A 12,111-nucleotide genomic window follows, 5' to 3' on the forward strand; every position below is an offset into this window, starting at 1 on the left:
TCAGGTTATATATCCGTGCCACGAGTACTGCCCGCTAGGGAGCTTATTTACAATCTCTGCCCGTCTGAAGCGGTCCACATATATATATATATATTTATCTATTACCCACTACCTCGTTGCTCCTGCGAATGATATGAGCAGGTGGGATCGGGTTTCGTGACTGGAACGAGTAAATCCTTTAGCCCTACCCCAATCAACCGTTCTGTCATGGTCTTGAATGCATATCGGTAAAAATTTCCAAGCCATACATGAGGGCTGGTGAAAAGAGCCAGGAATAGCAATTAGGTTGAGGGGCCAAAATGTCCCGACTTCGGCCATCGAGTCAGGATGAGGTGGGAGCTGTGCTCAGCTGCGCCCTGAAATACAACTTCTCCGGTTATTTGGGTCTGTTAGGACAGGCCATTAGAGCCGGTGGTGAAATGGCCTGGGGCGAGGATGCGAGGTGGATAAACACGAGTTTCATATCCGTTCTTCCCCCCTATTGACTTCAACGGTTGAAGGCAGTCTGCGTCTACGAAGATCAGATTCCTAGAATGGAATACTAGTTCTATCTAGATGCCCGCGGCAAAACTTCTCCACGGCGAGGCCCCAGCAGGATGCAGCCGTCATTATACTTGGACCTTCCTTCATCCAAACCTCGAAGCCGCCATTTCGATACAAGCTGACTTCCAGTACGCAGCGAGTGGCGTTGGGTTTCTTTTCTTCCTTCCTTCCTTTTTTTCTTTTTCCTTCTTTAACGTCTGTTTCAAGCCGGGTGTGATTTGTCGAATCAGCTGAATGACCGCGCTCAACCTCGTCAGGCAAACACCAAAAAAATTCGAGACAACTTCGCACCACGAAAGCATCCAACATGAGAGCGCGAATCACAAAGAGTCAAACTTGTTACATTTCAATGTCATTTTTACTGATGGCTCAGACCGTCTGCAGGATTTGTTCTATGCGACTCAATTGTCTTCTGGCAATATCCCGTTGACTTCTACTAGCGGTCGTTGCGCATCATTGGTGAGTGAGGGGTTTGAGAATTCGGACCGTTTTATTCACGGCATAGCCCACCAGAGGCGGTATTATGTTGACTCTGACCACGTCGATTTCTACCAATACATCTCATAGGAATTAAAGGTGAAAACCGTCGTTCTTCAACTTTTAGCCAGAACTCATAGAAACCTACCATATGCACAATGAGCTTCGGCTACTCCGTGACTGACCTTGTATCACTCACAACCCTCTCCTGGAAGCTCTACAAATCCTGCAAATCTGCACCTAACAGCTTTGCAAGCCTTTCTTCTGAAGTTCTTTCGCTTCATGCCGTGCTGAGAGAGGCAGAGGAGGCTCTTTTCCCTGGCGGCCAAGGCCATGATGACTGTAGGGCTGGAAAATCCGCATGTAAAGCACCTGCCGCTCTACCACCCTCTGCGCAGGAGAATTTACGTGTCATTGCGGATGGGTGCAATGGTGTGTTGGTGGATTTGCAGTCGTTGATTGACAGATATGAGAGCCTGGGGAGGAAGAAATATAACGCTTGGAGGAGAGTGAAGTGGGGTGCGGAAGATATCGCGGAATTGAGGTCACGATTGGCTTCTAATGTTTCTATGTTGAATACCTTTGTAAGGTGGAGTGAAGTTCTATTGCTAGGCTATATTTTATTTTGATTTTTGATGTACTAAGTTCTTCGTCAGCATATCCCAATTCACTGTTCAGCAAAAGCTCGATCGTTATACGTCCATGCATAAAATGGGCAATCGCGAAAGTTCGCTCATTTCCGAGCAGACAGCCGATTCGCTTTCTTCCCATGATAAGCTTACCTGGCGTACCATTCGCAAGGAGCTGGAGGAGATAGGAATTACCGTGGCCGCCTTCGATGCCAATAGGGAGTTTATCCTGAATTGGTTTGCGGAGGCCGTGGAGTCGGACACCTTTCAACCTTGGGAGGTAGCGGACACAGATTCTACGGGTGATGATACCGATTCCGACCATGCCACTCTTCATGAAACATCGCGCTTCGTTGCCTTCCAGCAAGGTGTTTCTATGGATCCAAAGGAGGCGGCATCACCACCACCATTCCCTCGCAGCACCTTCAAAACCAGACTACGCACCAGCTCAACACTCCAATCGTTGCAAGACAAAAAATCCGACCGCCGGAAGCCCTATTCCTCCACGTCACCGGCATTTAGTGAAGAAGCGTCACGAAAAACTTCCCTCCTCGCCTCCGTCAAAAGCCGCAACATTTCCGCTGTGCGCAAATTCCTCAAGACGAGCCCCGGCCATCTTACCCCGGAGACGTATATCATAACCCTTCAAACCGCCATCTCGCTCGGCGACCACGCTATTCTCGAGCTCCTCCTTACCTCTCGCCCACCCAGCTACCCACTTCCCCTTGACAACAAAATATACATCAACAGCCTCCTCGCCACCTCCTTCGACGGAAAATTCTCCATCTCCACCTCACAAATCACCCAGAAAACAAAACATCCTTCCAATCCTACTTCCCCCTCGTCCTTAAAGCAGCCGCCATCCGCGGCCGCACCCACATCATCATATCCCTCCTGTCCCACTACTACGACCGCCTTAACCACCCTTCCTCCCCTGCCCACACACACCATCTCATTCCCGCTCTCCGCACCGCAGCAACACAAGGCCATACGGACATCGTCCGCCATCTCCTCGCTCGCGGTGTAGACCCAAACCGCGCCAAGCGCTTCTTCTTCGACAACCCGCTCTAGGCTGCAAGTTTCAAGGGGCATACGGAAATCGTTGGCTTGCTGCTCAGGCATAACGCGGACCCTAATGCGCGCGGGTATCAATTTGGCAGTGCGCTGCAGGCGGCAGCGTTGCAGGGGCACGCGGAGATTGTAAGGTTGTTGGTTGATGGGGGCGCTGATGTGGGCTTGGAAGGGGGCAAGTATGGGACGGCGTTGAAGGCGGCGAGGCACAGGGGACATGAAGAAGTTGTTAGAGTTTTGGTGGAGGGTGTGAAGACGGTTGATGAGGATGGGTCGGCGAGGAGAGGGTAGTTGGAGGTACTTGGGTTATGGGGCGACCACTGACGGTGTGCTGTGATGCGGTAGGGGCAGCTCAGGGGCTTGTGTGTGTGTCTCTTCCGGTATCCTTTTTTGTTGATTTTGGTAGTCATATTCCCATTCATTTTTCCAAAAAAAAAAAAAAAAAAAAAAAAAAAAAAAAAAAAAAAAATTTAAGGTGGGGGGACGCTGGCCTTTCTCACCCCCTTAGTTAAATATATTTTAATATATAATACCTGTTCTGGACATTGCTTGAAACGTCTTGTGCTCGTATATGAGCCTAATGACTATTTCGTACATACTCAGAAGAACCAGAATATCTTGAGATTGGATGTGAATCAACTTGACTAACATGTATGTGATCAATCGACGTGGGGTCCTTAACTACAGGATAACGCCTATGGCTCTATTAACTATATGAATACCGCAGGTTTCCTTCGTCTGCAGCACAGTCAAACTACAATTCTCAAAGGAAAATGCTATCTGCGAATATCCTTTTCGTAAGTACGTATTTTTTCGCCCTCTCGGCCCCCGCTTCCTTTCTTCCGATTTCCCACGGATGAGCTAGCTAGCACGTACATATGTACTATGATCTAACAGAGAGTTGATTATCTGCATACAATTACACAAGAAGGAAATAAAGAAATGGGACGGAGGTGTGATGTGGCATTGAGCGTTTACAAGACACAAGTTGAAAATTGTGGGCAAGGTTGCTGGAAGAGAATATGCACAAATGGAAGAAAATATAAGTCAAGAACCAAGAAGGAAAGAAAAAGAAAAATGTCTGGAATTGGGCGTTGGCGTTGGTTTTTGAGCCGAGATCGAGTGGTTCACGTTGCTGGCTTGCTTCGTTTTTCGTTTCTTTGTTTTGTTTGTTATCGAAAATGGAACCCTGAGGAAGAGAAAAAGGAAGTATATTGTGGGTAGATTTTAAGGTCTCTCTAATGTAACAGGATGAAACGGGGGTAATTGACAATGGTCCATTAATGGCAGTGAGAATGGAAATGATTGCGGCAACATGATTCGCCTTTAGACAGTTAGACCGATTTCCGCGGCGAAGGGGAGGACATGCAAATCGCCAACTGCGGAGACGGAGGCTTTTCCAGAGAGGAGAGATTTGGCGGCCTGTTTTGATTTCCGTTATATCAGCTTGATTCAATAAATAACAAAAAGAAAGAAAGGGAATCCAAAATATAGAAGAGGTGGTGGAATTTAAGGGGGGGAGATGAACTGGGCTATACGTACCGCCTTCACTTGTTGTTCGGTGACCTTCTCGATACCCTGACCAACCTCAGTAAACTGAACAACATTGTTGCCATGAACCAATCTGGATCCGGCGAACTCGAGGCTCAGCGCGGCGATCTCCCCAGCCTCCAACGCACGGAACTTGGCGAGGGCGGTTGCCTTTTTGATCTCCTCACTGCTGACGTTGCCAGCCGCGAGGTCCTGGATTGCCTTGATAACGCTCTTGCTGGCAGCCGCGACACTCTGCGCCTTTCCGGAAACGGTGACGTAGAGGAGACCGGCATCGGAATATGTAGCGTTGTTGGTCGACACTGATACGTCGGAGAATGCTTCGGTGGCCTTTGCGAGGAGGGAGGATCCAGGAGACCATTTGATGGTGGACTGGCCTCCGAGGAGTGCAGAAATCACAGCGAGCTCTGGTTTGTAGCTGGTACCGCTGCCTGCAGCACTGGATCCGGGGAATGCAATCACAATGGCATTGCCGGCCTTGCTTGCAATTCGTTCCTCGCCTCCATAGTACTTCGTTGGTTCATATGCCCTAGGGCTGAATGGGCCAGTGGTGGTTGAGGCAGCTGGGACGTCACTGAAGATCTGGCCAACCAATTTAGACAAATCGGCACTGTTGGCGCCACTGGCAATGACGGCAATGGATGGTTTCGAGTATGCGCCCTCAGCAAATGCGGCAATTCCCTCTGCTTCAACATACTTTCCGAAGGATGAATTGGCGTACGGAACCAAATTCTCCCCAAGACCACGGTGGAAGGCGACGTTATGTGCGGAATCCAGTGCCTGGGCAGCTGGGTTCGATACGAGGTCGTTCTGGGAGTGTTTAACAAGGTTTAGGACGAGCTCATCGAGTTCATGTTCTGAATGGTAAGGTCTGTTGTTAGAGAACCACCAAGGCCAAGTTCATACCCATTGTCAGCGAGCACTACTCACGTGAGTATTTAGTTTTTGTTATTACATCCGCAAGGACTTCTAGGTAGTAAGGAAGATCAACGCTGAGGAATTTGGCAGAAAGGACGATGTTTTCTCTGGAGTGAGACGCAGACAATTCCCCACCAAGCAACTCAGACTCTCTGGTGATTCGCAGCGCTGACCGCTTGGTTGTAGACTAATAAATTGCAGTTAAATGCCATCAGCCATCTAGCCGTATATATTGCCAATGGGAGCCACGAAATTTGTGAAAACAATGCCAGATGGCTGGGCAGTCAACTCACTTTGAAAGCAAATTTCTCCAGGAGATCGGAATAACCGGGGAAAGGTTGGTATCGTGAGCCAGCCTTCGCAACGAGCGACAAAGTGGTGGTAGGTCCGGCAACCTCTCTATTAGCAAATTTCACACCAGCAGCTTCGCCAGACTCGAAATCGAATCCCTTGGCCGCCGCCGCCATGCCGCGGCGAGAGGAAGGTCGGGCGATACATTGTTTTCGGAGACAACGCGGCGCATTCCGGCCGAAAGCAGACCTCGAAAGCATGATCGCACGCACCTGGGGCAATAGGAGCGGAGTGGGAGAAAAGAGAACAGGGGAAATTGATAGCAATTGGCAGCAATTGGCGGTGGGAGAGAGAATTCACAGTGATCTCTGTTGCGTCTTCGGCGGTTTCATCGAGATATCGATGAGGTTCGAAAGCGGAAAGATGCTGATTAAGCCGAGGAGCGGATTACGCGATTGCTGATTGGCTGGGTTGACGAAGGCTTGGCATTCGGGAGCCGGGTTTCTCCGATATCATGTGACGGTAGACAAGGTTACGGGCTGTTGGCTCAAAGGGGAATAGCGCGGATATTTTTCTGCCGAGAACCATCGAGAGTCATGAAGAAAGCATGAGATATATCACGATATAAGTTATGAATACATGTAGTTTCTACCAATTCGTTTAGTCCCACGCTCGATTACCTCGTATCAGTCGCGTTTGCACACCCATGAATATTCAACGGTGACATTGGGGTCGCTTCTAGAGGAGCCGGCACTTTCTCTAGAAGGAAGACAGGGCGGCATACATCATGTCTCAAGTGAGCTTTTAAATCTTGCCACCGCTTGTTGATATATCATTTGTAAATATGCTGATATTGGATTGTTAGTATGCGGCGGAGCTTTGCAAGCTGTTGATTACGGACAATTTCGGGGAGCTATATTCTGTATGTTATCTTTTTGCCTGGCCAACAGGCAAGAGTTGATAGATAGTGGGGGATCTAACGTTCTTTTTTTTTTTTTTTTTTTTTTCCTTCTGCGCTTAGTTGATATTTTCCTATCTGCTATACCATGACCGCCAACCTCTGCCTCGCATTGTCCAAAATACCCGTCTGTCCCCTCGACAAGTTAGACACGGCCTAGCTGTGCTAATCCAACAACATCTCATCTACCACTACACCTCTTTGGACGACGGTATCACATACTACGAAGCTAGCTGGAGGACAGCATACAATCTGGTACGGTCGGGCAGGATTTTACAATTTGTGGAAAAAAAGCTCGGGGAATATGCTGGAAAGGTGCTGGCGACAATCTTGTATCTCGGCCACGCAAGAATCAGCTATTTGGAGACCCTACCAGAGCTACGCCCTCAAGCCACAAGTAAAGCCCGAAAAGGCGCAACAAACGGGTTGAATGGGGTTCATGATGATGCGGAAGAAGAGGAGGAGGACATTGATGCAGACCTAGAGGGGAAAGAGGAAGGTGCATCGGGAGGGGTAGAAGGGGCACTGAAAAATGGCATTAATGGCGACCACGACGAGCCAACCGCCTCGAAACTTCACACTACATTGCGCTCACTTGCTGCCTACGGATATATTATGCGAGTACGGGATGCCCATTTTCAAAGTCCCGCAGATCTCGTCGACGACGCTGAAAGAGCTATCAGCGCTCGATCAGATGTCCGCGGTTTAAAAGGCAAAAAGCTCCAGGAGGCAATCGATGCTGGAGTGGAGACGTATATTAAAGAGAAGACGGATGGAACTATACCTCAAGACCCACTGGGAGACGGGCTACCCCGCGGCATCAAGAGGCGTGCAGGACAATCGACGACGACCTCGTCGCACAAGAGGGTAAAGCTTGAACATGCGTCGGAGGGCGAGGAAGATGCGGATGATGATGATTTTTATGGTGATGACTATGTGGATGGTGACACCGCCCCAATGGACGTGAGTTATGTCTCTCTGCTTGGGTTATATATATCTGACATCTAGTGCTAACATAGCGCAGCCCAACTTGATCGTCCGTGTCAACTATCAAAAGGTCGAGGTGGCATTACGAAATCGACGATTAACAAGACTGGCTGAGCAGCATACCTCTAGTGTGACGTCTCAAGTCTACGAGACCCTCCTCGATAGGATTGAGCTTAAAACGCCCGCATGCCGGAAAACTTTGGAGCGTGCTCCGGAGGGGGAGGAAGGGGAGCAGTATTCCGTTGCTATCCCGTTGCATACCATTTTGAATGACCTAGACCCCGATCTAGACCTTTCGGGTTCCATGGCTGGAGCGGATCCGAAGAACCCTCTTTCAAACGGACACGTGGGCCTCAATGGAGACGGAGATGACGATGACGACGACGAAGCTGATGGCGAGGCTGTGGGGACAGGCAGCCGGAATCGCGTCAAAAACCGCGTATATGAACTAGAGCAACACCTCTCCCTCCTTGCCCAGGAGCCCATCATCTTCTCAACCCGCAGCATGCAGACAGGCATGATAACCTGGGCCGTCGAATTCCGCCACCTCGCCCGCCGCCTCCGCCACCTCGAACTTGAACGAATCATCGAATCTCGCTTCGGCACCATCGCCGTCCGCGTCATCCGCGTCCTCGCCGCAAAGGGCAAACTGGACGAGAAACGACTGCAGGAGATCAGTCTGATGGCATCCAAGGAGCTTCGCCAGGTTCTCGCGCGCATGGAGACGGCTGGTTTCGTGGACCTGCAGGAAGTACCCCGCGATGCGCAGCGGCAGCCGTCGCGGACAATGTATCTCTGGTTCTTCGATGCGGATCGCGTGGCGAGGATGGTGCTGGAAGATACATACAAGTGCATGTCGCGCTGTCTGCAGCGGATTGGCGTCGAGAGAAATAAATTAAAGTTCTTCTTGGAGAAGACTGAGCGCACGGATGTTAAAGGGAATGAGGAGAAGTATTTATCTCCGGCGGAGTTGAAGACGTTGAAGGAGTGGCGGGACAAGGAAGCTTTGTTACTGGGGGAGGTAAGGAGGTTGGATGAGTTGGTTGCTGTTCTGAGGGACTATTGACCTTTTATATATGGTCCCAATTTTGTTTCATTTGACTACACTGTCTCTGTTCTGGATTGCTTTTGTTTACTTTCAATGTATTTTCATTCCTTTTATTTTATTTTTGAAATTCTGTTTAATGATTTCCTCCACTTTTGAATATCTTCTTTTTCTTTGGTGCTCTGGAACACAAGTAAAGCGATGATTGGATCGAGCGCCATGTAAATGCAATTATTCTTCCTTTGGAGTTGGCAGCTGCAATCTATAGAATAAGTTACTACTTCCGAGGGCTATTATCATCGCCTGGCCATCGCTAGTCATGAGCTAGCGAGTTGAGGCGTTGCCAAGTTGCTGACTGTGAATGAAGCTGTTCTAATCTAGAAAGTCTCATGGAGGTAGAGCTCCAGATTACTGTGCAAATAGGGACAAACGGGCGGCATAATCTTTGGGCGAAGGAGGATGCTCTGGATAGCCCTGAGTCATTTAGTTCCGTAATTATTTGCTGGGGAGAAGGGTAGTTAAGGAAAATAGGGACGAAAAGTGTTCATAATTACCTCCCAGAGAGAGTGCCAAAGCGACATGATATTGAGATTTGAGGCTTGCTCTTGTCAATGGCAAAGGGTTTTTCGAGATTAATGACAAGTTTAGGCAATAAATCTTTATGAATGCAGCACACGCTTTCGGAAAGAAAGAAGAGAATGTAAGTAGTTATGCAGAACTTGATGTTTTGTCGGCACTATGACGGCATATTTTACCATAACGAGATGCCGCCTAAGACTAAACACATCGCAATCGTTATATTTGAGTAGCAAGATATCACGTTATGTTTGTCACAGTTGTCCTCCATGACAGAATAGGAATGGGGTAATATCTATAAGTACCATCATTTAATCATTTAATTGGCACATAACTATACTTAGCATTCAGCTTTAATGAAACAGACGGAAGGTAATCTTTAACAGCTTACATATCCCTAATCGCCCTATCCTCAGCCGACAGATTGAATATGTCTCAGATGGTATGGCTGGTGACAGGTTGCTCGTCACGCTTTGGGTACGAGTTCGTTCTGGAACTGTTAGCAAGGGGAGAGCGAGTAATCGCAACAGCTCGAAAAGTTCAAAAGTTAGCTACACTCGAGGAGGCTGGTGCAAAGATCTTGAGGTTGGATCTCGCAGATTCTGAGTTGCAAATTATGACTGCAGTTAAAGCTGCAATCGATATATACCGCACCATTGATGTTCTCGTCAACAACGCCGGATATCTGGAGGCTGGGGTATTTGAGGGTCTCAGGTACTCGAAAAGAGAAAAAACCCATGATCCGCCCCTTAGAGGCCTAGGATAAAAATTGATGACAAATTGTCTAGTGACGAGAAGTTTACGTGTCAGTTCAGGACGAATGTGTTCGGCACGTCGAACGTAACTAGATCCATCCTTCCTCATTTTAGGAGCAGAAGGGCTGGCACTATCGTGGTAATTGGGTCCGTCGCGGGATGGCAAGGAACATTGGGAGGCAGTGCATATAATAGCTCGAAGTCCGCTGTTGCAGGTATGCGTGTACCCATCTGTTAAAGAAGTCCTCGTGGCTAGTACTAAGCTATCACTTTAATGACAGGAATGTTTGAGGCTCTGCAACAAGAGACGGCCCACTTGGGTATCCGATCCCTTCTGGTCGAGCCAGGGCTGTTTCGCACACAGGTGTTTTCTCCCACGAATGTCTGTAAGAATGTCTGCCCGATTTCAGACTATACGACGGCCACCACAATGATGGACGAATTCCTCGCTGCCACAGCTGGGAACGAGCCGGGCGATCCACAGAAAGCGGTGAAGGTCATTATTGACGTTGTGACGAACAAAGGTGTTGGCAAAGATCGGGAGTTCCCAGCGCGTCTTCCTCTTGGGAGAGATGCGCTTGAAATCATTAGGAAAAAGTGTTCTGATACATTGGCGCTCCTTGATAGGTGGGAAGAGGTGGTGGTTTCCACTGATATTTCCATGTAGGGGAAGGTCTCCAATTAACTATGCTAGTCTTGTTAGCTATGGCCATTATCATAATCGTACGCTGTTTTTATTATGTTCGTCGACGTTCGTCGACGTTCGTCAATATGGATTGGAGGGCAGTTATAGGTTCAGACCCCACCATGTATTCTCAGCTTGCCAGAGGGTGGATAATGGCCAATTCAAATAGCAATGCCATGGGATCAACCGAAAATATCTTTCCCTTCTACTAAGTCACAGTTCAATATATCAATCATTTTCAGACGTGTATGACGGAAGAAAGTGGTGGAAGATGTAATTGCTGTTGGTGGTTTCAATAAGCTAAACATGCGCAAATCATAACTACCTAAAAATGGGTGCATCTGTTAACAGGCTATCTCCGCCTATGTAAGCTCAACCCAAAGCTCCATGTGTAAGAATGCATACCATCATATACGTGCATTTTCTTTTTGGCTTGGAGATGTTTTGTCCTGCTTGATGCCGTTGATGTTTGACTGACTGACATGAACATGGTTACACCCTATATATCGCTTACTAATCAAGGGGTGCCAGCGAACTTACATAATCAGGCCAATTTTTGCCGCGTTTGACTTCATCTTTCCTTTTTTTCTCTTTTGGTCTGTTCCTCACCACGGTTAATCATGGCATCCTCCGTCCATTATAGCCTCTCACGGCTCTTTATACATTCTTCGATTCTGGCGCCTGATAGACCCCACAGAGATGTGACCCTTTTCTATGATAGCCCCAAAGGCGGGGTGTTGTCCAGTTAATCCATCCATTTGTTTTGGCGCAGAGGCAGTGTTGCTACGTTGCCCCTGCGTTGCCCTGAACGCTCTCTCCAACCCCTCATTTCACCTCAGATATTGCTTCAGAAGCCTCGATTAGGAATTTCTCCCAAAACTTATAGAACCAAAAAACTAGAAACAAAGAAATGGAAAAAGTAACACTTCCTCGTTCTATTCCAATGGTGGACCATTTGCAATGACTGACCAAAAGACTGTGAGATAGACTACTAGAATGCCTCTTGATACATTTGCTACGGAGCTGTTGCTCCAAATATTCTACTCCTGCAATTCAATCGCAGATGTTCTGAATCTCTCCTTGACCTGTCGTCGCCTTCATGGTGTATTCTCTTCCTCGCAAAAGCTTCCCATACTTGCCAACGCCGTAGATGCCGAGTTCGGACCCCTGGAGGATATAATACAGTTAATCACTCAGAATGCTAGTCAGCCTGCTCATGTTTCCCGTGAGGCGCCGATATCCCTCTCTCTGATCCAGCAGGCTGTCGAAGTTGGCCGCGTGGCTAAGAAATGGGAGGAGATATATCCGATTAAGAAATGGAAGGTGGACTTTGAAAACCGCCGAGTCTTGAATGCGCAGGAACGCCTCGTGCTACGCCGAGCTGCGTACCGTCTTTGGCTGTACTCGAGGGCTTTCCACTGTCAACTATTTCCGCGAACCAGTCGCACGCTCCCGTCTATCGTCCATGAACGAGCCGAACTCTTGCATAACTGGTCTACGAGCGAGCTAGCTGAGATAGAGGATTTTCGATTAGTTATGCGTGAGGTCGTGCAGAACCAAATCTGCCCGAGCAATGAGACGATCCAGCGAAAGTTTCGTAAAAGGTTCCCGGAGAACACACGACG

General features: G+C 48.4%; 5 protein-coding genes across 5 annotated transcripts in view; 4 read left to right on the forward strand and 1 right to left on the reverse strand.

The window, feature by feature from the left end:
- Positions 1 to 299: 299 nt before the first annotated feature.
- Positions 300 to 3,011, forward strand: BDBG_17321 (uncharacterized protein; the record flags this gene model as incomplete). The annotated part of the gene is made up of 6 exons (XM_031725072.1): positions 300 to 442; positions 556 to 671; positions 917 to 1,002; positions 1,161 to 1,609; positions 1,677 to 2,670; positions 2,721 to 3,011. 6 exons carry the CDS (start codon positions 300 to 302, stop codon positions 3,009 to 3,011), a joined length of 2,079 nt encoding a protein of 692 aa, XP_031579198.1.
- A 189-nt stretch (positions 3,012 to 3,200) lies between these two features.
- Positions 3,201 to 5,881, reverse strand: BDBG_05852 (ubiquinol-cytochrome c reductase core subunit 2). The gene is made up of 4 exons (XM_002623632.2): positions 5,483 to 5,881; positions 5,202 to 5,376; positions 4,263 to 5,128; positions 3,201 to 4,142 (listed from the first exon to the last, which is right to left on the reverse strand). Exons 1-4 carry the CDS (start codon positions 5,738 to 5,740, stop codon positions 4,047 to 4,049), a joined length of 1,395 nt encoding a protein of 464 aa, XP_002623678.1. The 5' UTR covers positions 5,741 to 5,881; the 3' UTR covers positions 3,201 to 4,046.
- BDBG_05853 (DNA-directed RNA polymerase III subunit rpc3) lies at positions 5,388 to 9,284 on the forward strand. The gene is made up of 4 exons (XM_002623633.2): positions 5,388 to 6,276; positions 6,346 to 6,402; positions 6,502 to 7,401; positions 7,463 to 9,284. Exons 1-4 carry the CDS (start codon positions 6,268 to 6,270, stop codon positions 8,489 to 8,491), a joined length of 1,995 nt encoding a protein of 664 aa, XP_002623679.1. The 5' UTR covers positions 5,388 to 6,267; the 3' UTR covers positions 8,492 to 9,284.
- A 192-nt stretch (positions 9,285 to 9,476) lies between these two features.
- BDBG_05854 (short-chain oxidoreductase) lies at positions 9,477 to 10,495 on the forward strand (the record flags this gene model as incomplete). Its single annotated transcript, XM_002623634.2, has 3 exons — positions 9,477 to 9,760; positions 9,835 to 10,016; positions 10,083 to 10,495. The coding sequence occupies 3 exons, from the start codon at positions 9,477 to 9,479 to the stop codon at positions 10,466 to 10,468; spliced, it is 852 nt and encodes a 283-aa protein (XP_002623680.1). The 3' UTR covers positions 10,469 to 10,495.
- A 987-nt stretch (positions 10,496 to 11,482) lies between these two features.
- Positions 11,483 to 12,111, forward strand: part of BDBG_05855 (F-box domain-containing protein) — a gene marked incomplete at both ends in the record, with an annotated part of 1,242 nt that continues 613 nt past the window's right edge. The window contains one exon of the mRNA XM_031722335.1: positions 11,483 to 12,031. Coding sequence (XP_031579199.1) covers positions 11,483 to 12,031 — 549 coding nt within the window. The remainder of the gene's footprint in view (positions 12,032 to 12,111) is intronic.

This window comes from Blastomyces gilchristii, assembly GCF_000003855.2.
Source record: "Blastomyces gilchristii SLH14081 genomic scaffold supercont1.12, whole genome shotgun sequence".
In the NCBI taxonomy this organism is placed as follows: Eukaryota; Fungi; Ascomycota; class Eurotiomycetes; order Onygenales; family Ajellomycetaceae; genus Blastomyces; species Blastomyces gilchristii.